The sequence below is a fragment of the Microcebus murinus genome, chromosome 8, assembly GCF_040939455.1.
Source record: "Microcebus murinus isolate Inina chromosome 8, M.murinus_Inina_mat1.0, whole genome shotgun sequence".
Lineage (NCBI taxonomy): Eukaryota > Metazoa > Chordata > Mammalia > Primates > Cheirogaleidae > Microcebus > Microcebus murinus.
The window spans coordinates 47974287-48000872 of NC_134111.1; the positions used below are offsets into that span (position 1 = coordinate 47974287).

General features: G+C 40.0%; 2 protein-coding genes and 2 pseudogenes across 3 annotated transcripts in view; 3 read left to right on the plus strand and 1 right to left on the minus strand.

Moving 5' to 3' along the window:
* ABCB11 (ATP binding cassette subfamily B member 11) overlaps window positions 1–26586 on the minus strand; it is a 92130-nt gene that overhangs the window by 62505 nt on the left and 3039 nt on the right. The window contains exons 1-5 of one of the 2 annotated variants that reach the window (XM_076005633.1): window positions 13935–14025; window positions 7825–7927; window positions 6217–6238; window positions 3567–3618; window positions 2584–2822 (exon numbers count right to left, since the gene is read on the minus strand). In XM_076005633.1, coding sequence (XP_075861748.1) covers window positions 2584–2822; window positions 3567–3618; window positions 6217–6238; window positions 7825–7900 — 389 coding nt within the window. In that variant the 5' untranslated portion in view covers window positions 7901–7927; window positions 13935–14025. Of the gene's footprint in view, window positions 1–2583; window positions 2823–3566; window positions 3619–6216; window positions 6239–7824; window positions 7928–13934; window positions 14026–26586 lie in introns of those variants that run through there. The other variant, XM_012781877.3, reaches the window with a different exon arrangement.
* Window positions 14003–14807, plus strand: LOC105880682 (small ribosomal subunit protein eS6-like; annotated as a pseudogene).
* Window positions 15766–17889, plus strand: LOC105880686 (signal transducing adapter molecule 2-like; annotated as a pseudogene).
* On the plus strand, window positions 19342–20943 carry LOC105880684 (nicotinamide/nicotinic acid mononucleotide adenylyltransferase 3). The gene has a single exon (XM_012781878.3). The coding sequence runs from the start codon at window positions 19531–19533 to the stop codon at window positions 20209–20211; it is 681 nt and encodes a 226-aa protein (XP_012637332.2). The 5' UTR covers window positions 19342–19530; the 3' UTR covers window positions 20212–20943.

A 26586-nucleotide genomic window follows, 5' to 3' on the forward strand; every position in this document is an offset into this window, starting at 1 on the left:
TTCATGAGGGCTCTATTTAATCACCTCTTACAGGTCTCACTTCTCAACACTGTTGCATGAGGGATCAAGTTTCCAACACATGAAGTGTGAGGGACACATTCACATAACAGTAAGCTCTAGCCATGGCATTTCCATTCCTCGGTGAGTCAGAGTTGGTATTTTGTGTCTTCCCTGGAATTGTCCATTTCATCTAAGTTATCTAATTTGTTGGCATTCGATTATTTACAGTATTTCTTTCTAATGTTTTGTATTTCTGTAAGGTTGGAAATAAAATCCCCTCTTTAGTCTAGCAATTTCTTTTTTTCTTTTGGTCAATATAGCTAAAGTTTTGTCATTTTGTTGATCTTTTCAAAGAACCAGATTTTGGTTTCATGGATTTTTTTTTTTTTTCTATTGCTTTTCTGTTCTTTCATTTCTGCTCTAGGCTTTATTTTCCTTCTTTGTGCTTTCTTTGGACTTAGTTATTATCAATCTCACATTATGATTATGTATTTGTCAAGTTTCCCCAAGAATTTTGTTAATTTCTGTTTCATATATTTTGAGTATATGTTATTAAATGTATACAAGTTCAGAATTATACCTTTCAGGTTAATTGTTTCTTTTATTGTATTAACACTTTTTCCTAACAAAGGGTTTTGGCTTAAAGTTTAATTTGATAGATATTAATAAAACTACGCCAGCTTCTGTCCTATTTTTTCAAAAAGTTATTTATTTGAAACCTTCCTTTTACATTTTTTTAAATTTTATTTTATTTTTAGAGATGGAGTCTCACCCTGTTGCCCAGGCTGGAATGCACAACATGATCATAGCTCACTGAAGCCTTAAGCTCCTGGGCTCAAGTGATCCTCTCACCTCAGCCTCCCAGGTAGTTGGGACTACAGGTATGAGCCACTGTGCCCAGCTCCTTCTTCACTATCTTTGGAGAACACACTTTGTATGATTTCAATCCTTTTAAATGTATTATTTTTGTTCAGAGACAGTAAAAAAAAAAGGGGGGGGGAAATTAAATTTATTATTTTATGGCCTCAAATGCCTTTTATTGAAAACATTTTCTATGTCATTTTTTACATTTTAAAGTTTTCTCCACAGAGGTCTTAATTTTCTTTGTTAGTTACTAGATACCTTACATTTTTTATTGAGAGGTACTTATTTTACTAAGTTTCTTTATTACCGGTTGAGAAATGCGATTAATTTTGTTGATTGTGTAGCTGGAAAATGTGCTAAAAGGTCATTCTAAAAGTTTGATTTTTTTAGTCATCGCATCTTCAAAAATCTGTTTTACCCCTTCCTATGCCTGTTTTTATACCTCTTATGATGTCTGAACTGTTGAACTATGTTAAAACTAGTGGTGACGATGATTTCTCCTCAAATTTGGGGTGAAAAATCCCTTTTTAAAACCCCCAAACATAAAGCTTGGAAATAAAATGTAAGTTTATAACCTTCTCTCATGAAAAGTGGATGACCCCAAAAGCCACGGTCCCTCTTTTAAATAAAAGTCCAAGATAGCTTTGGGAAGAGGGAATTTTGGAGTCTGATTGGCTAAGGGACTAGGAAGACTTCTCTCCAGAGAGGATTATGAGGCTGATTGTGTAGTTCTGAGCTAAATGCGGAAAACCCTGGTTATAACAACATCTCTACCAAGATTTGGGCTGAATGAGTAAATGAATGAAAGCCCCTAAAAGTAGATAATATTATGGAAGAGGTAAAAAGTGATTTAGAAGGACTTATTCATATTCTCTGTAATCAAACGTGTAGAAAATTTCAAAAATGAAAGTGAACAATATGAATTCATTTTGGGGGGGGCATTCCAAGTATCTTTCTAGGCAGGATGTGCCCTGCCCGATTTTCAAACCTGAGTGTGTGGGTTCATACATGTAAATGAGCTTGTTCTGGAACTGAGGCAGCATGAGGCAGGCTGCAAAGTCAGAGCCATGACAGTGAGTCAGCCCTGAGTACACTACAAACTCACTGATTACAAGATGGTCTGTCAGGCTTATCACAAAGACAATAGTAGCATAGTGACTGTGCCTGTCTGAGTTCTGGCTACATCTGTATGGCCGCCTCTGTTCACAGCACCACAGACAGTACTTTTCCACAGAAACTCAACTACTCACTGAGACTAGTGGCCCCTACTCCAAATGATGCAGTATGCTCATGAAATGCCCATTGCAGAGAGAAAGCTTAGGATCAAGTGGATCACAACAACAGCCACAGAGCTAAAGGACAGAAGGGAGTTAGTGAAAACAAACAAGAAAAGGAACTCTTGGTGATGAGACTCAAGTAGGATTCATGGGTCCCCTCCCCAGTAGCATTAAGTATTGGTAGTATCACACTCAAGCCTATATCAATGAAGTGGTTCAATGTTGGTGATGTATTTGATGAGAGGTTTTCAATCCTGTTTCTGTTAAGATTTTAAAACCTGGTAAGATGGAAAGAACCTTGAGGCACAGTAATTTCTAGAAATAAGAGTAAATTTACATTTCTGTTCTCTCTGTGTTAGACACAACCCCAGTTCAGGCCAATAAAATGGCCTTTACACATTCTGAATTATAATTTAAGATATGAGCAAAAAAAGCAGCCTACCCACAACGTGTTCCATTTGTTATGTTCTGGTTGAGGGAGCTGTTGGTCCATACTATGGTATTATTCACACATGCTTTTCCTGGAATCTTGAGTTCTTGTAATTCAGTGTCATAGTCAATGAAAACATCCATCATTGTGCCAAAAATGAGTAGCGTTCCTGGCTGGGCTATTCCATGGAGAAATGCACATAAACTTCCCACAAACATCAGCCAGATTTCAGCTGATGAAGAAAACTGAAACTTTAAAAACAAAGGGTTCAGAAATCATCTATGGGTGAAAAGCAGCAGAGGTAGGAGGACTATTTAATTTTAGTTACTAGATTCTGATAAATAGTACTCAACACACATTTTATGGAAATCATGTTAATTGAGCAGTAGTTTACGCTAATTATATTGAAATAAACAGTATGTCAAATATCTAAAACATTAGGCTCATACATTGTTAGATCATGCTCTGGATTCATTCCTTCTACCTCAGGAGCTGACTGTGGTTTTTAATTACTCATCCATAACTCAAGGGAAAAATAATCACTGTCACTGATGCCACTGTCAAGCAGATATACTGTGTGGGGCTTTCAGGAATAGCAAAACTGGATCCCAGAATAATGAAAAAGAATAGTGCTTATTTGTGCCTAGAAATGCCTCCACCCTGAGCAAATTTGGGGTAAATATCCACACCATGGAATTTCTAAAGACTTGTCATAAGAATAAGTATACAAAATATGATTATTATGATGATTTTCCTTGCAAAAATGAAAATTATGGGCTTAGTGATTATTTTCTAGGATAGGATTTGTGTATTTAATCAGCAACATATTTCTAATAGTTATTCAACACATTATCATACAGGCAAAGCTTATGACTGAAAAAGTGATCACTGTAGTTAAAAACCTGCCAATATGACTAAAGATTTAATACTTCTTCCATGATCTGAGCAATTCACAGTTGCACATCTGATAACATAAATCACCACAATTTTATTACCAATCTAAAGAAGCCAACTCGAATGCCTTCCTCTTTCTTCTTATCTTGTAACCTGAGGAGAAAAATAAGGATTTAAAAACCACCCTTTCCAAAACAATGAGAAATTCTCCCCAGGTGGTTATTTTATGAGTTATTCCTTAGTAAGGAAGAAAGTCCCCACTGGCTGGGAAATTCTGGCCAAAACCTGTATTTTAAAAATAACCTTTTATTTTCTAGATTTCCCTCTTCTAGAGATTTCAGTATAGCTGTATCTCTGGTTCAACAGAAATTCACTGAGGTTTTTTCAGAGAGGTATGTAGAGATAGTAAAAAGTCCTCTGTACTTCCAGTTATACCAACTAATAACTATTTGCCCTCAGCCATGACCTTCAACCTATTTGTGCCTATATGTCCTCGTGAGTAAGTTGAAGGGCTTGCATCAGCTGACTTTAAAGCTTCCTTGTAGCACTTAAAAATTTTACATCTCCATTAAATAGAGTTGATATGACGGGAAATTCACAAACACTCCCATACTTCCCACAGAATCCCATTTCCTATTCATTTCTCATAAGGTTGTGTTTAACCACCTTTGACCTCTTCAACTTCAGAGATCTACACTTCACCTGAGTCACCCATTCCATGGATACACCCTGGACCCTGCTGTCACCAGGAACTACTGACTGACTGACACGTTTAGCTCCATTGCACTCTGTGACTGCCCAGACATCTTGATTTCTCATTTCCTTCCTCATTCCACACCTGTTTGTCAACCTCAACTGAGAGATGCAGTCCCTTAAATCAGGGGTCCTCAAACTTTTTAAACAGGGGGCCAGTTCACTGTCCCTCACACCATTGGAGAGTGTACACTGTGACCCCAGGACGAGTGGGCTGCTAAGCAGGACAGGCAGTGGCAGCAAAAACACGGATAAATGTGCTAGATGGCCGTGTGCGGCCCGAGGGCCATAGTTTGAGGACACCTGCCTTAATTCCTCCATTTCCTTCCACCACTAAACCCCTTCAAGATCTGCTTCCTTCCCCATGCACCCCAAGCCTTACTGCCTGGCATGTGGAGCACACTCTCATTATCGTCATCTTCAATCCTTTTCCCCAAATCCATCCTTGTAAACTCCATCTCTGCATCCATTCAGCTCTTTGCCCCTGTCCTCCTTAAGCTGGGCTGCTGGAGACGACCTCACCACCTTGTGAAGACATGCAGTACCTGGCACTCAGCTGTGCTAAGCTTCCCTGCCAGCCTGGGGTAGAATCCTAAGGCCTCTCTGAGACACTGCCTGGTGGTCAGGTTAGGCCTCTGACCTGTGTCCTCCTCCTGCATTCCAGCTGTCAACATGCCAGTCACCCAGCCTCTTGCAGACCTGTGTTCATGACCTCTGAGTGGACCCAGCTAGACCCTCTGCCTGGAATGCTGTCTCTTCAGATATGCACAAGGACAGCTCCCTCGCCACCTTTAGACCTTCCCTGAAAGTCACCTTCTCAATAGGGTCTTCCCCTGGCCAAAGTCTTTAAAATTTCAACTTTCCCCGTCCACACACACCATTTCCTATCTCCATGTCTATGTTTACTTTTTATTCTTAGAAAGAAAGTGCTTGATTATCACCAGCTACCATGCTATGCTTTGTGTTTATTAATATTTATGGTGTTTATTATCTCTCCCTCACTAAAATATAAGCTCCCCAAAGGCAGAGATTGTTGCCTATTCTGTTCTTTTCTGCACCCTCAGCCACCTGTACTAGTGCCTGACACCTAACAGGCACTCAATCCATATTTGTGAAATGAATGAACAAGTGAATGCATGAATAACCGAGTGAGCGTGTGCTCTCCAGCCCAAGGCACAATGCTGTACTTCATCCCTCTACAGGTCATCCCGGTTCCCCTCAGCAGCTCTGGCAAACTTCTGCTGTGATCTTCTCATTCTGAAGTCACATCCTCTAAAAACAAAACAACCCACTTGACTTCCTACTCACCCTCTCCTTGCCTTATGTCTATATCCACACCCATTTTCTCTTTCCCACCCAGTGAGAAAAGGGAGGTTCTTAGAGGCCCAGGCTAACCCTCCCACTCCTAGCCCAGAGCTAATCTTACCTCTCCTAACGCCTCCTCCTGCTGGGAAATACTTAAAATTTCTTAAATATCTTCAACCCCTCCCTTTCCACCACCTCCAGTTAAGGAATTTACCTGAGCCTCCCTTCTGTCTTCTAAATTAGACCTGTCTAATCCTGCCTTTATACTAAAGTGTGATTAGCTGACCTTTGTTCTATATGAGAATTTAAACTCTTTAGCTAAAGAGAAATATCTAATAATGACATTTTAGGTTTCTACTGTTTGCCTATAGCATGAATTTGGGGTTCAGGGACCACCATGGTGCCCATGAAATCATACTTTTTTTCAACTTTTTCTCTGCCCACTTAGGTCAGGAATTTTGTGATGTTTCCGGACACACAGGGGAGATCTGGACCTAATCCAGAAGGGATATTCCAAAAGTTTTAAAAAATCAATTTATAGGACTGTCTGAAAGAGAAAAAGAATGGATTATATATACACCATTTTACAGGAAATGCAATGTGCATGAATATATTCCCTGCTTTGTGCCTTTTATAGGACTATCATGTAGTTATTCTAGAAAAGATGCTGCATTGTTGAAATCAGTCACTTACCTTGTATTCTTGTCATTATTATCTGTCAGGATAAAAACAATGAAAGAAGCAGTTACAATAATGACAAAATGCAGCGCAGTCATTAACAAGTTTGCTCTGGAAAAACATCCCTGTAAATTACTTTTATTTATGGAACATTACAAAATGATCATTTTATCTTTTCTTGTTCATTCTCTCTCTCTCTAAATTTATACACACAAACATACAAGAAGACGCTGTTTCAGGTTCAGGTCTACTGCCTTGACTACATTTTGGGGCTTTTCTCCAGGACATGAAATATTTGTATCTTCTGAACAGCAAATGGAGACCAACATGTCTAAATTAGCTGAAGATGATCTGGTTTTTTTGAACCACAAGATAAAATAAATATTTATTTATTGTGTGGTTCTTTAGAAGCATCAGAATTTATCTATTTAAAACATAGACCACAAATTAACTAGATGATAACATGTCCCTGACACCTCCATACTGGTAGAAGCCACAGGATTGAGCTATGTGTTGTTTTCTCCTCTTCCCTAGATCAGAGAAGATGAAGAGCAGGAGGCGAAAGTGCGGTTCAGGGCCATGGGTGCAGGGAAGCCATAGGGGGTGGGAAACCGTAGGATGCTTTGTCACCCATCACCATGGGACTGGTTCCCCTGGCACTTTAAGTTAACTTTAAGAGTAAAGAGGCATTATAGTGCTGATAGAGGGCAACATCTTAAGCTTGGAATCAAACAGAACTGGATTAGAATTATGGCTCCCTTCATTACTACTGGTATGATCTTTTAAAACTTGGATACATTTTAAAAATTTTATCCAAGTCTCAGTTTCTTCATCTGTAAAACATAAAATCATAGGATTAAAAAATAAAAATAGGCCAGCACGGTGGCTCACATCTGTAATCCCAGCACTTAGGGAGGCTGATGTGGGAGGATCGCTTGAGCCCAGGGGTTCAAGACCAGCCTGGACAACATAGCAAGACCCCATCTCTACAAAAAAATAGAAAACTTAGCTGGGCATGATAGCACACACCTATTGCCACAGCTACTCTGAGGCTGAGGCAGGAGGATCGCTTGAGCCCAGGAGTCTGAGGTTATAATGAGCTATGATGATGCCACTGCACTCTAGCCTGGGTGACCCTGTCTCAAATAATAATAATAATAACAATAATATAGCTCAGGACCATCCATGTTTACAACATGCCAAATACTAGTGCTATAGGCCTCTTCCACATGATCTCATTCTGGCCAGCAGAGCCTAGGTACAGCTCCTCCTAAGGAGCAGGGCTCACTAAATGATTGTTGTCTCTACTAAAATCAATAATAACAATACAGGAATAAAGTTAATAATAGCCACTGCTGGAACAACCTTACTCTATCTAGGAAAGAGGTGTTTACGAAAGCTGCTTTCACTCGCCCACACTTTGTGTGCCTTCCTAGTGCTTTCAGATGTGACATTACATGGATGCCAGTGAGAACCACACAGCCGTGTGTAAGAATCATGCCCAACAATAGTTCTGCCTATTGCTGCTGATTTTTTTCTGCTCCTCAAAACTTTACTAGCCTGTCTTACTTTTGTTTTCACCTCTCCTTGTACAAGAGACAGTGAGAGAGAAAGGCCACTTACCTGATTTGTCTAACTCAAAGCCACCATTTTCCTCTCCTAATTTCTTCACACTTTGAAGAATTACTGAATCAGACATAGTAATTGCAATCTGCAGCCAACAACCCTATAAAATAAAATAATAGAATAAAAAGCATTGCAATTATTTCTTCTCTCTTCCATGACAAAAGTAGCCAAATGAAAGAACAATTTGGTTCAAGAAATAACCTTTGTTAATCAATCCCAGACAAAAGCAGGTTTTAAAATCGGTTAATAAACTCCAGGAATTAGCTCAATTATTAGGAAACATAAGGTGAAACTATTGATAATGATTTCCTCTAGATCAGTGGTCCCCAACCTTTTTGGCTCCAGGGACTGGTGTCATGGAAGACAATTTTTCGACAGACACAGATGGAGGTGGATGAGCGAGCTCAGGCAGTGATGTGCGTGGCCCAGTTCCTAACAGGCCATGGACCGGTACCGGGCTATAGCCCGGGAATTGGGGACTACGGCTGTAGATGGTGGATGAGTGGTTGTTTTTAATTTATTTGTTCTTTCTGCTTTTCTGTGCTTTATTAATTATTTTCTGTGAGTAAACATAAAAGCCACAAGAAGGGCAAACCAATTGGTAAAAATCTTGAGTCCGTGTAGTTGATGAACTACACCCAAACACTGTTGGGTAGCCTTCAGTGCTCATTTGTAAATGCAGCCCCAACATAAGGCAAGTCCAGCTTGGATCAAGGGAACAGAGGAGAGTTGTTTTCTGAATAAAATGTAAATGTTCATAGAGTTATGTGAGTCTTACTCACAGTAGAAAAACTCAGTTAATAGGAGGTACAGGATTAGAATTCCAGGGCATAGATTTATTTATTTATGTTTATTAATTTTTTATATTTAATTATTATGGGTACATAACAATTATATATCTTTATAGGGTATATGTGATGTTTTGATATAGGCATGGAATGTGAATTAATCAAATCAGGGTAATAGGGATTTCCATTACCTTAGGCATTTATCATTTCTTTGTGTTAGGAACATTCTAATTCCACACTCTTTTAGTTGAAGTATACCCTAATTTATTGTTGATTATAGTCACTTTGTTGTGCTATCAAATGTTGTTCATTCTATCTAACTGTATTTTTGTACCCATTAACCATCCTCACTTTAACCCTGTCCCCCACTATTCTTCCCAGCCTCTGGAAACCATCATTTTACTCTCTATCTCCACGAGATCAATTTTTTTTTAATATTTAGCTCCCACATATGAGCGAGAACATGCGAAATTTGTCTTTCTGTGCTTGGCTTATTTCAATTAACATAATGTTCTCCAGTTCCATCCATGTTGTTGGAAATGGCAGGATTTCATTCTTTTTGTGGCCATATAATATTCCATTATGTATTGGTACAATTAGTACAATTTCTTTACCCATCCATCCATTGATAGTCACTTAGGTTGATTCCAAATCTTGGCTATTATGAATAACATTCTAATAAACATAGGGATGCAGATATCTTTTCAATATATTGATTTCCCCTCTTTGGGTATATACTCAGCAGTGGGATTGCTGGGTTATATGGTAGTTCTGTTTTTCATTTTTTGAGGAACCTCCATGCTGTTCTCCATAGTAGTTGCACTAATTTACATTCCCGCCAATGGTGTATGAGGGTTCCTCTTTCTCCCCATCCTCACTAGCATTCTTTGTTGTCTGTCTTTTTGACAAAAACCTTTTTAACTAGGGTGAGATGATATCTCGTTGTAGTTTTGATTTGCATTTCTCTAATGACTAATAATGTTGAGCATTTTTTCATTTGCCTATTGGCCATTTATATCTCTTGTTTTGAAAAATGTCTATTCAGATCCTTTGCCCATTTTTTAATCGATTATTTTATTTTTTCTTATTGAGTTGTTGGAGATCCTTGTATATTATACTAGTTATTAATCCCTTGTCAGTTGGGTAGTTTGCAAATATTTTCTGCCACTCTGTGGGTTGTCTCTTCACTTTGTTGATTGCTTGTTTTGCTGTGCAAAAGCTTTTCAGCTTGATGTGATCCCATTTATCCAATTTTGCTTTGATTGCCTATGCTTTGGGGATATTACTCAAGAAATCATTGCCTAGATCAACGTCCTGAAGTGTTTCCCCATGTTTTCTTTTGGTAGTTTCATAGTTTCAAGTCTTAGAGTTAAGTCTTTAACCCATTTTGATTTGATTTTTTAATGGCAAGAGATAAGGGTCGAGTTTCATTCTTCTACATATGGATATCTAGTAGTCCCAGTACCATTTATTGAAGACTTATAAATAGCTTATGCACCACAATTATAACAATAGAATATTCTGTATTTGTGTATTTACCACTCAGTTGTATACTTTCAGATGATTTCTTATTGATCATTAACATCCTTTCCTTTCAGTCTGAAGAGCTCCTTTTAGTGTTTCTTGTAGGACAGGTCTGATATTGATGAAATCCCTCAGCTTTTGTTTGTCTGGGAAAGTCTCTATTTCTCCTTCATGTTTGAGGGATATTTTTGCAGGATATAATATTCTAGGGTTAAGGGTTTTTTCCTTCAGCACTTTGAATATGTCATGCCACTCTCTACTGGCTTCTAAGGGTTCCACTAAGAAGAATGCTGCCAGACATATCAGAACTCCATTATATGTAATCTTTTATTTTTCTCTTGCTTCCCTTAGGATATTTTCTTTATCTGTGACCTTTGGGAGCTTGATTATTAAATGCCTAGAAGTAGTCTTATTTGAGTTAAATCTGTTTGGCGTTCTGTATATGACCTTCTTGTACCTAAATATAAACATCTTTCTCAAGGTTTGGAAAGTTGTCTGTTATTTCTTTGAATAAACCTTCTACCCTAATCTCTCTCTCTCTATCTCCACTTTAAGGCCAATAACTCTTGGGTTTGCCCTTTGGGGGCTATTTTCTAGATCTTTTAGGCATGTTTTATTGTTTTTAATTCTTTTTTTCTCTTCTGACGATGTATTTTCAGTTAGCCTATCTTCAAGCTCACTAATTCTTTTTCTTTGCTTGATCAATTCTGCTGTTAAAAGGCTCTGATGCATTTCTCAGTTTATCCATTGAATTCTTCAGCTCCAGAATTCCTGCTTGATTCTTTTTCCTGTTATTTCAATCTCTTTGTTAAATTTCTCTAATAGGCTTCTGGATTCCTTCTCTGCATTGTCTTTAAGTCCGTTGAGCTTCCTCTCGACAGCTATTTTGAAATCTCCGTCTGAAAGGTCACACATCTCCATCACTCCAGAATTGGTCACTGGTATCTTACTTAGATCATTTGGTGAGCTCATGTTTTCCTGGGTGTTTTTGGTGCTTTTGGATGTTCATTAATGTCTGAGCATTGAAAAGTTAGGTATTCATTGTAATCCTCACAATCTGGACTTGTTTGAACTCATCCTTCTTGAGAAGGTTTTCCAGATATTCAAAGGAAATTATGTGTTGTGATCTAAATCTCTGGTCACTACAGCTGTAACAGCACTGAGGATGCCCTGAGCCAAGTAATTCTGTGACCCTTGCAGTCTCCTGGTGGTACCGGCTTGGTGGACTTGGGTAAGATATGGGAGAATTCCCTGGATTATCAGACAAAGTCTCTCACTCTCTTCCCTCACTCTCTGTGGTGGGCTGCAGGAGTTGGGGGAGGAGTGACATGGGCATTCCCTTTTAGCCACCAGTGCCAAGTCACACCTGAAGCCAGCCCAATCTCATCCAAAGCCTGTAGTGACTGTTGCCTGGCTACCTCTGATGTTTATTCAAAGCCCAAGGGCTCTTTAGTCAGCAAGTGGTGAATCCTGCCTGTACTGGGTCCTTCCCTTCAGGACAGCATGTTGCCTTCTGGCCCAGGATGGGTCCAGAAATGCTTTCTAGGGACTAAGGCCTGGACTCAGGGGCTTCAAGAGTTTGCTTGGTACTTTATTTTACTATGGCTGAGCTGGTATCCAATTTCCAAAACAAAGTCCTCTGAACTCTTCCCTTTCCATTCCCCAAGTGGAAGACAACTCCCTGAGCCCCACCACCTATAGCTGGGGTCTTGGTGGTGATACCAGCACTGCCTTTGCCACCAACAGTGGTGTCTCACTGGGTCACATGCACCCCCAAGTCCACTGGTTCTGTGCCAGCACAATCACAAGAATTGCTCAAGGACTGCAGCCTTTTTGGCCCAACTGCCTCAAGAATTTAGTCCTGGCCCCAGGCTGCTTTTTGTCAGCTGGTAGTAAAGCAACTTGGGTTTCAGGACAGAGGATTTCCTTCTGGCCAGACTGGTCTAAATGCTCCCTCTTTGGGTACCAGCAGAATTCTGTTCCCCTGTGCCAGGGAGGCCCTGAGTGTCAATGCAAAGTCCCACAGTCACTTCATTCTCCCTCTCCTAGGCAGAGATTCTCTCTCCACTCAGTGCGCTGGCACAGCACAGCCAGGGGCTGGGGGAGGGGTGGCTCAGGCAATGCAAGACTGTCTTTTCTGCCCTTTCCAGTGCCTCTTTCCTTGATATAATGTTAAAACCAGGGAGTTTGATTGCTCGCCTGATTTTTGGTTCTTCTAAAGGTGCTTATTTGAATGGATGGTTGTGAATTTGGTGTTTATGCAGAGGGACAAGGGCTAGAGGTTTCTATTCAGCCATCTTGCTTTACCCCTTCTCAAGACACAGACTTGAGATTCAGCATAAAGTTTATGCTTCACTTTCTCTGCTTCAAACATGTAGCAATAAATAACATGGTTTGTGTTTTTTTTTAACAGATACTCAAATAAACAATAATAAATATTTTTATGAACCAAAAAGAGAAGAGAAGTACCAAAAAGTAAGCAGAGCCCAGAAGCAGCTGGTATTTTCACCTCAAGTTCTGGATGCAGACAGGGATATAAGGTGTTAGCTCCTGAGAGGTCTCTAAGTGCCCCACACCAAACAGGAGATTAGAGACCACCTTTCTGCTTGGAGCCAGGGGCTAAGAGGGGCCTCCTGTACTGCTGAGAAGACCCTGAAGAAACTGCTGCCCATCATTGCCTGGGCAGTTATTTTGTACGATGAAATGCAGACCATCAAGGTTATATGAAGAGACAGTGATATATATCACATAAACACACACACACACATAAAATATGTACAGATAAGAGAGGAAGATGGAGTTATGAAAAGCTTCCAAACTCATCTAACTGAAATCCCAGAAGAAGAGACTAGAGAATGACAGGGATGTAATAATTAAAGAGATAATTGCTAAGAATTTTCTAGAAGAAATGAATGATTCCTCAAATTATAACTAGACTCCAAATATTGATCAGGATAAACAAAAATCAATCAAAACTTAGATAGATTATATAGAAACACAGCCATCCCTCAGTACACTCGGGAGATTGGTTCCAGGACCCCCAAATAAACCAAAATCCACACATACTCAAGTCTTGCGGTTGGCCCTATAACCTGAGTATAGGAAAAGTTGGTTTTCCCTTCACATCCCAAGAATGCTGTATTTTCCTTACGCAATTGGGTGAAAAAAAAATAAATACACGTTGATCCACACTGTTTAAACCTGTGTTGTTCAAGGCTCAACAGTAGTAAAGCATCAAGAAGAAACAAAAGCTATCTTAAAAACTATGAAAGGAGGAAATACATTATCCAGATGGAAATAACAGACTGACAGCAGTTTTCTCATCAGCAAAAGAATCTAGACGGCAATGGAGTTATATCTTCAAAGTGTTGGGGAAAATAATATTTAACCTAGAATTTTGTATTGAGCCAGAGGATCATTCAGCACATTCCCCGATTTTCAAAGCTAAGAAGGTTTGCCACTCACAGACCTGCATGAAACAACCATTATAGGATGTTCCTTAGCAAGAAAAAAAGAAAATCCAGAAGGGAGTCATGAAAGAGAGAAACATGGTGTGAACCCAAGAATTAACAAAATATATCAGTACAATCAAATAATGATATCAGGTATAACTTTTTCTATTTGAAAAGGGAAAAAATTTTACATAATATTAATAAGATAGGGTGCTCTATATGTAGATAAAGCGTGTTAAGTTCATTGTAATGAAAATCTGTGAACATTGTTTTAAAATTATGATTAAATATATATTAGATTAAATCAAATGAAATTGCCAATATTCAACCATTTTTTACTTACCAAAAGAAAGTAAAAAAGGTGGAACAGCTCTTTTTCGTGGTGCCTCGGAGGCAATCAGCTGCTTCACGATGAAGCTGAATATCTCCTTCCCAGCCACTGGCTGCCAGAAACTCATTGAAGTGGACGATGAACACAAACTGCGTACTTTCTATGAGAAGCGTATGGCCACGGAAGTTGCTGCCGACGCTCTGGGTGAAGAATGGAAGGGTTATGTGGTCCGAATCAGTGGTGGGAATGACAAGCAAGGTTTCCCCATGACGCAGGGTGTCTTGACCCATGGACGCGTTCGCCTGCTACTGAGTAAGGGGCATTCCTGTTACAGACCAAGGAGAACTGGAGAAAGAAAGCGCAAATCCGTTCGTGGTTGTATTGTGGATGCCAACCTGAGTGTTCTCAACTTGGTTATTGTAAAAAAAAGGAGAGAAGGATATCTCTGGACTGACTGATACTACAGTACCTCGTTGTCTGGGGCCCAAAAGAGCTAGCAGAATCCGCAAACTCTTCAATCTGTCTAAAGAAGATGATGTTCGCCAGTATGTTGTGAGGAAGCCCTTAAATAAAGAAGGTAAGAAACCTAGGACCAAAGCACCCAAGATTCAGCGACTTGTAACTCCACGTGTCCTGCAACATAAACGCCGGCGTATTGCTCTGAAGAAGCAGCGCACTAAGAAAAATAAGGAAGAGGCTGCAGAATATGCTAAACTTTTGGCTAAGAGAATGAAGGAGGCCAAAGAAAAGCGCCAGGAACAGATTGCCAAGAGACGCAGGCTGTCCTCTCTGAGAGCATCTACTTCTAAGTCTGAGTCGAGCCAAAAATAAGATTTTTTGAGTTAAATAATAAATAAGACCATATCCTAAAAAAAAAAAAAAAAAAAAGGTGGAACAGAAAGTTTAAAATCATAAGCAAATACTATGAGCAACTTTATATTAGTAAATTTGAAGACCAGGCTAAGATTCATTTTCTCAAAAAATATACATTGTCAAAATGTATTAGAAAGGAATAGAAAATAAAAATTAATGGCTATTAAAAATATTGATTCAATATTCAAAACCTTTCCATCCCAACAAATAATAGGACTAGATAGTATTACAGGCAAATTTTACCAAAACTTCAAAGAATAGATAATGTTAATGTTATATAAATATTTTTGTTGAAAGAAAAATAGGAAAAGCTCCCCAATTTATTTTATAAAGTATAATCTTGAAATCAAAACAAACAAGGATATATAAAAAAAGGTTTATAATAACTTTAGAAAACAGATTTTTACAATGTTAAATATAAATCAGCAGTTTACGAAAAAATAACGAAGCAATGTTGATCACAGGAATGCAATGATTATGTAAAGGTAAAAAAAACTGTTCATTTTCATAGGTGCAGAAAAAGTAGTCAATAAAAATTAATAACTATTTCTGATTTTTGAAAGCCTATAAAATTAGAAAAGTCGTTATTTTGCAACCTCAGTGAATAAACTTTGGGTAATGATCAGCAACAAATACTAAAACCACTCATGGAAATACTGGCAAGATTGAACATCCAGCAGTACGAGGTGTTGTGAAGATAGAGAGGAAACAGTGTTCTCAAGCACAGCTAACTTGAACGTAGAGTGACAGGGCTCTGTGGCTCGCCGGGGTCCTAGCGACGGAAAGGTGGCCGCAGCGGCCGCCTGACGCCAGCGGCGGTACGGGACGGGGTCTGCCGCCTTCTCCTGGAGGGAAGCGGCGACAAAGGCGCTGGGAGGATGCCTGCGGCCGGAGGGACCTCTCCCCGGGGGACTGGGCAATGGAGGGCGGACGGCTGACCTGGAGGCGGCCTGTCAGGGGAAGCAGAGCAGGTGCGAGCGAGGCGGAAGTGCAGGGACAGAGACGGAAAAGGAGCCGTCTAGGAAGCCGGGTCGCAGGTCACCCATTGGGGAGCAGCTGCAGTGACTAGGGCCCGGGCGCCAGCGAGATGCCTTTGTTCACCGCCAACCCCTTTGAGCAAGACGTGGAAAAAGCCACGAATGAGTACAACACTACAAAAGATTGGAGTCTTACTATGGACATATTTGACAAAGTTGGAAGCACTCCTTAACGGAGCAAAGATTGCCTCAAAGCCATAATGAAAAGGGTAAATCATAAGGTTGCTCATGTTGCGCTGCAGGCATTCACTTTCCTTGGAGCTTATGTGGCCAACTGTGGAAAGATGTTTCATTTAGAAGTATGTTCCCGTGATTTTGCAACAGAAGTACGTGCTGTGATTAAAAATAAGGCTCATCCTAAAGTATGTGAAAAACTGACAGAGTCAATGGTGGAGTGGTCAGAAGAATTTCAGAAGGCCCTTCAGTTTATCTTTTGTTGTTGTTGCTATTGAAAACAGAGTCTCACTCTTGCCGGGGCTAGAGTGCCGTGGCGTCAGCCTAGCTCACAGCAACCTCAAACTCCTGGGCTCAAGCCATTCTTCTGCCTCAGGCTCCCGAGAAGCTGGGACTACAGGAACGCACCACCACACCTGGCTAATTTTTTATATTTTTAGTAGCCTTGCAGCAAAAGCCTTGCTTTTGCTGAGGCTAGTCTTGAACTCCTGAGCTCAAGTAATACTCCCACCTCAGCCTCCCACAGTGCTAGAATTACAGGCATGAGCCACTGTGCCTGGCCAGGACCATCAGTTTAGTCTAGTATCTGCAACTATTAAACCTATGAAAGAAGAAGGAATTATTTCTCCAGTAGGTTCTCAGACTGTCTCAGTTGTTGCTAAGAATAATGATACATCACTGAACAAAAAGATGAAGACATAGCTAAAGCTATTGAATTATCATTGCAAGAGCAGAGACAGCAACACACAGAAACAAAATTCTTATATCTATCGGTAGAAATTCAGTTAACTAAAGGTTACATGGAAAGTGAGAGCTTTATGCGATTTTGAAGCTGTTGGGAACAATGAACTCATCTTTAAACATGGTGGAATTATTATTGTTTGGATGACAGTGATGCCAATTGGTGGAAAGGAGAAAATCACAGAGGAATAGGACTCTTCCCATCCAATTTGGTAATAACTAATTTAAACATAGAGTCTGAGGCAGCAGCTCTGGGCAGACTGAATGTAATTGATGATGATGTGGAGGAAATTAATAAATCTAAGCCTGAGCCTGTTTATATAGATGAGAATAAGATGGATAGAGCCCCGCAGGTACTCCAGAGTGTAAATCCAGCCGATTCAAAACCAGAATCCCAAGACCTCTTGGATTTAGAAGATATCTGCCAGCAGATGGGTCCAATGATAGCCGAAAAGCTTGAAGAGATTGATAGGAAGCATTCTGAACTGTCTGAATTGAATGTAAAAGTCTTAGAAGCTCTGGAACTATATAACAAATTGATGAATGAAGCACTAGTATATTCAGTCTATTCAAAGCTCCATCCTCCAGCACATCATCCACCTACATCATCTGGGGTTCCAATGCAGATATATCAAGTTCAACCACATGGTGGAAACTAGATGGGTCAAAGCATTTGCCAAGTAACTGTTGCCCGGAGCTACATAGCCTAGGATCAGATCAAATTGGTCCAATGAGATCTCTGCCTCCAAGTGTGAATTGCTCTGTGACAACACAGCCTGCTCAAACTCCACATTTACGCACTGGACAAGACACTGTTTCCAGTCCTACTAACATGAACCAGAACTCTACCCTTCAATCAGCTACTGGTTATACCGGATAGCTGCTTACACACAGCCAGTGGGGATGTCTGTGGATATGTCATATTACCAGAACACTACTTCCAATTTGCCACACGTGGCAAGCTTTCCCATGGTGGTACCAGCTCACTCAGTCCCACAGCAGCAAACAAATTAGCATCAGCAGCCTGTCCTTTAGAAACAAGCCGAGCATTTTCTTGAAAGCCTTCATAAGTGTATTAATCAACCCTTGTGATTCTAACCTGAAAATATTGAAAGAAAACTTTTTTTCTCTCAACTCAAAAGGACCATGAATAAAATAAAGCACAAAAACCTATCTTACTCTACAAGGCCATAAAAGGTGGTTTTTGTTTGTTTGTTTGTTTTCAGTTCAGTTTGTTTGAAGTCAGTCTGCTAATCACAGGCAGCTTAAAGATGCTTCCAGTAAGTTGTGTCTTACTTTCGAATCTCTACATAAATCTGGACACCCAGTAAGTAGCCTTAAGTTGCTAAACAGTATGAGATAGGAAAATAAAACTTTTACCTTAAAGCAACCACTGTTTCCCCCTAAAATGTCATGATAACAGCACTGAAGAACTTTTGATATTTTTTCAGAGTTTCCCACACACTATTCTTTTAAAAGGCAAACATCTTTTTTGTGTAAGTGTTTAGCTTGCCAACGTATTTCCTTTTGTCTCCTTAAATTGCAGTTGTGTTTGCAGTACTGTCAGTTTTGCTCTCAGTGTTATGTTGAGTAATAATTAGCATATAATTGTCTACAGAAGAAGGGAAAGCAATTTGGAAGGAGCAAAAATGTGTTCTGTTATTAGCAATTAGCAGTGAAGACCATGTAAATGCAGATGTGTGATAAAGTATTTAGCCAGTCCCCTAGTCACATCGGCATTTGGCTAAGGAATGTCCCGGAAAACATTTTCATCCCCTGGGGAAAAATATTTCCTTTCTTGGTATTTAGAATTTCCATTAATGACCTTTTCGAGTGACTTTGGACATAATGGCAATATGGTCCATTGTTTTTCTTCCTGCACTGTGGTGTATGTGGAGATGCTGCATTTCTTTTTTATGGATTTTATGTCAATTTGAACCATTCCTAATAATTTGATGTGATATATACCAAGCCTGAGTGTGTTTTTAGTGATGTGTTGAGTTTTTTGTGTTTGTTTTGAGAATGTGTTATATCTTTAAAGAAGTGATTCAAGTATCATGGCAAAGCTGTCAGCATACCAAGCTGTTGAAAAAATTGGCTGTTTCTTTCAGAGGTAATGCTTAGCCTGTGGAATAAGAGTGGGTGATGACTTGATAGAAGGCAGTGGATTGATGGGAAGGCTATGAAGGCAGTTTTTCTGGTGCCTGCATTTTAATTAGTTTATAGTGCTAATAGATTCCACATACTATGGGAGTTAAGTAGTAAAGCAATAGGGATGGTTTTCTCTTCTAAAAATTTGCACACTGCTTCATCTCTACCAACTTTTTTTTTTTTTTTTATACAAACCTCCATGAAATCTACCAACTTTTTATATAACACAAAATCAAAATGCAAATACATATGCATATGGATACATGATATTTAGAGAGGGAAAAACAATGAACATAGTTTAGTTTTTAAAAAGTTACTTGCATGAAAGCAAGATTTCCATATTTTGTTTTTAAAGAAAACATTCTTTCTACTAAGAATACATTTGGAGCTCGGGGGCAAGGCAGGCAAGTTCGGGGCTGTGCCGCCCACTTCGGGTCCTGGCCCACGGCCGCGCTTCGGCCCTCCGGCCCCCAGTTCCCTGCAGTTCCCCGAGACTCGCCGAGCGCCGCTGCTCAGCCCCGCGACGCGCAGGCAGGGTGGCCACTGCCGTGGGTGCGAATGAGCCTAACATGATGAAGAGCTGAATCCCTGTGGTGCTCCTGGCCTGTGGCAGCTTCAACCCCATCACCAACATGCACCTGCGCTTGTTTGAGGTGGCCAGAGACCACCTACACCAAACAGGAATGTACCAGGTTGTCCAGGGCATCATCTCTCCTGTCAATGACAACTATGGGAAGAAAGACCTGGCACCTTCTCATTATCGAGTGGCCATGGCCCGGCTGGCCCTGCAGACTTCCGACTGGATCCGGGTGGACCCCTGGGAGAGTGAGCAGGCCCAGTGGATGGAGACGGTGAAGGTGCTGAGGCATCATCACAGCGAACTGCTCAGATCTCCGCCCCAGATGGAAGGGCCAGACCACGGCCACGCAGCTGTGCCTGAGCTGAGGCTCCTCTGCGGGGCAGACGTCTTGAAATCCTTCCGGACCCCCAACCTCTGGAAGGAGGCACACATCCAGGAAATAGTGGAGGAGTTTGGCATGGTGTGCGTGGGCCGAGAGGGTCACGACCCTAAGGGGTATGTCTGGGAGTCGCCCGTCCTGCAGAGGCACCAGCACAACGTTCACCTCGCCAAGGAGCCCGTGCAGAACGAGATCAGCGCCACGTACATCAGGCGGGCCTTGGGCCAAGGGCAGAGCGTCAAGTACCTGCTCCCCGACGCCGTCATCGCCTACATCAAGGAACACAAGCTGTACACCAACGGCAGTTCCCGGGAAGGCAAAAGCACCCAGAGCAATGAAGGAAAAACAAGCTAGGGAGAGACTCAGCGGACGGGCGGGCGGGCCGGCCACTCCTCCTCCACCAGTCTCCTGCCGGGGAGAAGGCAGTTCAGGCTTTTGTGTTGCTTTGATTTTTGCTTTTCCATTTTTTCATTTGTTTTATTTCTACAGTGATTTTACTTCTGAGGAGTCTTCTGTCTCAGGAAGAGATAGCTTATTATGGGGGCAGGGAGTGTGTGCCTCACAAAGATGGACATTTATCAGAGAAGTTAAGACGGTGTGGCAGGTCATTAAGATTAGGCAAAAATCCCTCAGAACCGCTGAATGAGGAGGCCTTCTTATTTTGTGTAAATGGTAATTATGGTGTGCGCACTAAATGCAGTTCTGAGCATGGCAGGGGCCCCTGAAGGTCAGATCAGAATTGCCCACAATGGATTTTTTTTAACGACGACCAGATGCAGTGAGCTGGTCTTGATTGGAGAGATTTGACAGGATGCTAATTACTGAACAGGAGGCTTTGTCAACGCTCTTGTTTCCAACAGAATACTAACCGAGGAGTCAAAAATTTGGAAATAGCACATTGCTGATTTATATCGAGTTTTCCCTTACAAACCATTGTCTGACAGCGTACTGGCCTTTCATAAAATTTAAACTAAACTTTTTCTAAGTAGTGACCCTCAAGCAATATTTTTGATATAACAAGTATTTTTGACACTGCTATACCATAAATGTCAGGGTTCCTGATTTCCAAGTTTCTAAAAAGGAACTGAGGTCAGATGGCTATTGTAAAGGATGTTTTTGAATGTTTTATGACTGCCTGCCCGTTTGAATATTGGCAAAGGGATAAATAATAAATTGACATCAAAAAGTAAAAAAAAAAAAAAAAGAATACATTTGAAGACAGTTCTGGACATTTTGTTATTTATCTACAGAAATTTGATTATAAGTATGTTTCTTTTTCAAAGAGACTTTACCCTGAAACAAAATAGTCTATATAATATATGGTCTACATTTAAAAAGGAAAGCAAGCAGTATTTGAAGGCCCAATTTCTATCATTGTCTTATTTCAGATATGAATAACTAAAAAGAAAGTTTTAACCTTTAATGTCTTGTTTTCTGTTTTTCATCCAGTATTTTTCATTCATGTGAATTCACCTCTATACTTATAAAAAGTATTCTAAAATAGCACCCCTTAATAAAATGTGGTATAATATATACCATGGAGTGCTACTCAGCTTTAAGAAACAATGGTGATATAGCACCTCTTGTATTTTCCTGGATAGAGCTGGAACCCATTCTACTAAGTGAAGTATCTCAAGAATGGAAAAACAAGCACCACATGTACTCACCAGCAAATTGGTATTAACAGATAAACACCTAAGCAGACATATAGGAATAACATTTATGGGGTGGCAGGCAGGTGGGAGGGGAGAGGAGGGGATGGGTATATACAAACACAATGATTGAGATGTGCAACATTTGGGGGATGGTCACGCTTGAAGCTTTTACTAGAGGGGAGAGAGGGGGCATGGGCAATATACGTAACCTTAACACTTGTATCCCCATAATACGCTAAAATAACAAAAAAAAAATTGAAATAAAAAAAATAGCACCTTACTTTTTGGAAACAAATCATCTGTTCTGTAAAATAAAATAAGAAGAATCCAAAGCTGCTCTTGATAATAATTAATATTCAATGTTCACATATATATGGAAAATCTTACATTTTTCTCCCAAACTATATTTAATAAATTTATTTTAATGTTTGTATAAAATAAAAAAGAGAGAGAATATAAATTGAATGACTTTGGAAAGCAATTGGGAAATATCTGGCAAGGCTAATACTCCAGGTCCCAGGATATCCTATTCTAGAATCTTCCTTAATAATTTAATAGTTAACACTGAAATGACATTTAATATGTGCCAGGCACTGTTCTACATACTTTACACATGTTACCCCTTAAATCCTCCCCAAGAACCTCCTGAGATGAGTGCTATTGCTATCCTTATTTTCCAGATAAGGGCCCTAAGGCATGACAGGATTAAGTCACAAGCTTAAAAGCACAGGTTAGTAATTGATAGAGCCAAGATTCAAACTCAGAAGATGCATGCAGACATATGTGTAAGCATCATTCTATTGAAACAAAAAGCATGAAGAAAATATAAATGAATAAGAGAATGACTTGATAACTTATGGAATAGAAATGCAATGAAATACTTCGCAACTGTTAAAATCAGTGAATTGGTATGGATAAATCTCAACAAATGTAAATTTAAACAAACATGAGGAAAGTTTTAGACTGTTACGATTCCATTCATATAAAATTTTTTACCTATATGAATTTTAAAATTCATATAAAAATGTTACCTGTTTTACATATCATGTTATGATCCCATTCATATAAAATTTTTTGAGGCAAATCAATGTTTATAATGTTAATCGATATACAGATATAATATAGAAATATAAAGACTTGCCTGAAAATAATAAACACTGGATTAATGATAGTGTTTATTTCTGAGGAAAATAGATAAATGAGACTGAGTAGGGGTTCAGAGCAGCTCTCAGCTATATCTGTACATTTTATTTATTTATTTATTTATTTATGAGACAGAGTCTCACTTTGTTGCCCAGGGCTAGAGTGCTGTGGCATCAGCCTAGCCCACAGCAACCTCAAACTCCTGGGCTCAAGTGATCCTCCTGCCTCAGCCTCCGGAGTAGCTGGGACTACAGGCACTCTCCACCACCACCGGCTAATATTTGTTTCTATTTTTAGTTGCTCAGCTAATATTTTTTTTAATTTTTAGTAGAGGTGGGGTCTCACTCTTGGCTTAGGCTGGTCTCAAACTCTAGAGCTCAAGTGATTCTCCCGAGTTGGCCACTCAGAGTGCTAGGATTACAGGTGTGAGCCACTCCGCATGGCCTTATCTGAACATTTTAATTTCTTAAAAAACAAAACAAGTTTTAGCAGGTATGGCGTAATGTTTAAGATATGATAAAGTTGGAAGGAGGTAACTCAGTGTTCATTAAATTTTTCTCTACAATTTTAAAATATTTTACAACAAAAAATATTTTTTTACAAACCCTGGTGGAATCTTTTTTAATTAAAAATTTAGAAAAAAAAAAATCTCTCTCACAAGGTCCTTGAAAAAAAAAAATTTAGGGTAGTGTTAGTTACTTTTATAGAAAAATTTTGAAGATAGTACTGAATTCCCATGTACCCCACACCTAGTTGTTAACATCTTATATTAGTTTGGTACATTTGTTACAATTAATGAATCAATACTAATACATTATTAGTGCATAATTTATTCAAATTCTCTTAGTTTTCACCTAATTGTTTTTTCTGTTCCAGTATCTCATTTAGGATATAAAATTTACCACATTGGCCGGGCGCGGTGGCGGTGGCTCACGCCTGTATTCCTAGGTCTCTGGGAGGCTGAGGCAGGCAGATTGCTTGAGGTACGGAGTTCAAAACCAGCCTGAGCAAGAGCGAGACCCCGTCTCCACTAAATATAAAGAAAATAATTGGCCATCTAAAAATATATAGAAAAAATTAGCCGGGCATGGTGGCGCACGCCTGTAGTTCCAGCTACTCGGGAGGCTGAGGCAGAAGGGTTGCTTGAGCCCAGGAGTTTGAGGTTGCTGTGAGCTAGGCTGACGCCATAGCACTCTAGCCTGGGCAACAAAGTGAGACTCTGTCTCAAAAACAAACAAACAAACAAACAAACAAAATTTACCACATTACATTAAGTTGTCACATCTCCTTTTTTAAAATTATTTTTTATTTATTTTTTATTTTAGCATATTATGGAGGTACAAGTGTTAAGGTTATGTATATTGCCCATGCCCAGCCCCTTGAGTCAGAGCGTCAAGTGTGACCATCCCCCAAACGTTGCACATCTCCCTCATTGTGTTTGTGTATACTCATCTGTCACATCTCCTTAAGCAACTTTTGGTTGTGACAATTTCACATCTCTTCTTGTTTTCGATGACTTTGACAATTTCGTGGAGTATTGATCACTTATTTTGTAGATTGTTCCCTAACTGGGATTCGTCTGATGTCTTTCTAATGATTAGGCAGGGATTATGTATTAATATGATGATTTAAATTTCACGGTCTGAAACCACAATTAGTTTTACACCAACCAAATATTTGGGGAGGAAGATCATAGAAGTAAAGTACTCTTCTTATTATATCATCTCAAGGATACATATTATCAACATGATTCATAAATATAAGTCTAAAAAAATAAACAAAATTTAAAAAGTAGTTAGAAATATTAATTAAGTAGTTTATGAGGTCAGTCAAAAAATACTAATAAATTCAGATTCAAAATTCTTTTATTCAACCACAAAATTTGTTCACTATAATGGCAGTACATTCAGAGACTGTAATATTTGCTGGTTACATAATTTTTGAGGTTTTTACAAAGGTATTTTTTTGAAAAAGCAAAGAGACTCTTTAATAATGAGAAAATAATAAAACGCCACTTAACCACAGTTGTGATATTTCATTTCCTAATTTTAAAATATGACATTTTAAAGATTCGGTGCCCAACTATTTTTTTCCTGGCTTAGCTCTCCATGTAAAAAGGTCTCTTTCCACTTTCTCTAAATGTGCAAATATTTAGCAGTATTTAGAAGACAATGGTGTAATGTCTTGCCCAAGAACTTTGGGTCTCACAGATCCTAATGCTGCCTGTTGCTTCACTCTGTGTAGCTGGATGTGTTTTTTAACTGCTCTCCAGGTCCTGATTTCTCCATTTTTCATGTCATAGAGTGGGGGTTATAGTGGTAACATCCACCTTGCAGGATTGGTGTGTAAATGAAATGAAACTGCATCTGTACCGCAGCTAGCACAGACGGAGAAAGCAGCTAAAGTTCCCTTTGCCCTTTAAGCTTAGAGATCGAATCCCTGCTGTCTGATCCCACCCGCCCACCCTTCCAGGGTCACTTATAGTAACCTGCCCTCCACTGAGTCCAGGGGAATACTGATCCACCAACCTATTCTCTTTACTTTCCTTCTCTGGATTCCTGGCAATTCCACACATTAGGTTTCACTTGCTTACATTTTGCTTCTTTCTAAACACTCTTACCAATGATTTTTGTGATTTTTCAGGATCTTTCAGAAAAACCTGTCTTCCAACAAACTCAAAGGAATCTAGAAGTTAAAAGTAGAAAATTGAGATTTCTAAGCACAGGTTAGCAGACTTTGGCCACCTAATCATGGAATCCCCCAAGAATTCTTAATCACCAACACCAGCGTCCGTCTCTGCTAAATGACATGTGGTCTATAACCTGCACACTACATGTGCTTCTGTTTAACTATCCAGGGTTGAAGTTTTCTTTTGATAAAATGTATAATCTTATCAACACAGATACACACATTAGAGGACAGTCTCCTGACCATTACTGGCAAACAAATCAAATATTTCTTACTTTAGAACATTAACAACAGCACTCTGTGGGGGTGGAGTGGGTGGGGCAGACAGAAGCATCTGGATGGGTTGCCTAAGAGAACCCCGGGTTGTGGACAGACTTCAAAAGGGGGGCTCTAAGAACAGCACTGCAAAGGGCTTGAGACTGTCAAGGAGGAGATACAGTGTTCTACAAGCCATGTCCGGAGCAAATCAAACATCTCGAGAGTACATAATGTCAGTGCCCACCACCGGCCATCACACCAAGGCTGCTGGTGTGGCTAGGTGGAGACGCCAGCCCAGAGCAGTAAAGGAATGGACTGACCGTCACCAACAGCCAGATCCACAGCAGCGATAACTAGCTATTGGTATCACAGGAGAGTTGAAGAAAAAGAAAAGAAAAGAAAACTAAAGAAAAAGAAATGTGTCATTGTTGAGAAAAAGCCTCTCAGGAGCAGGAATCCTTGTGGGCTGCAGACTATTCTTGGAAATACAGTTTTATTGGAACACAGTCACACCTATTCGTTTTCTATAGTCTTTGACTGCTTTTGTGCTACAACAGCAGAATTGAGTAGCTGTGACAGAGACTTCACAGCCCTTTCTCTCCCTAGTGCCTAAGATAGTTCTGTCCAACTCTTTACAGAAAATGCTGAATGACCCCTGTACTGTGAGGTCAGTCCAGGACAGCCTGAAGCCCAGGGAGAAATCTTTGGGGACCTGATTTACCCAACATGCAAGTTGTGTGGTGCACCAGCCCCCCAGCCAGTCCTCCCCTCAGGGAGCTTACAGTGCGGCAGGAGAGGCAGATGGTGCCTGAGACATGACGAGCAGGGTGGCTTGGGAGTAAAGGGGAGGCACAGGCTTGTGCCGGGCCCCTAGCCGAGGAGCTGCCTCATCTAGTGAGCTGGGAGGGCTGGGGCACGAGCACTTGGCATGAGAGCTTGAAGGTGTGAGCAAATTAGCCAAAGGAAGAAAAGCAGGAAGAGAAGC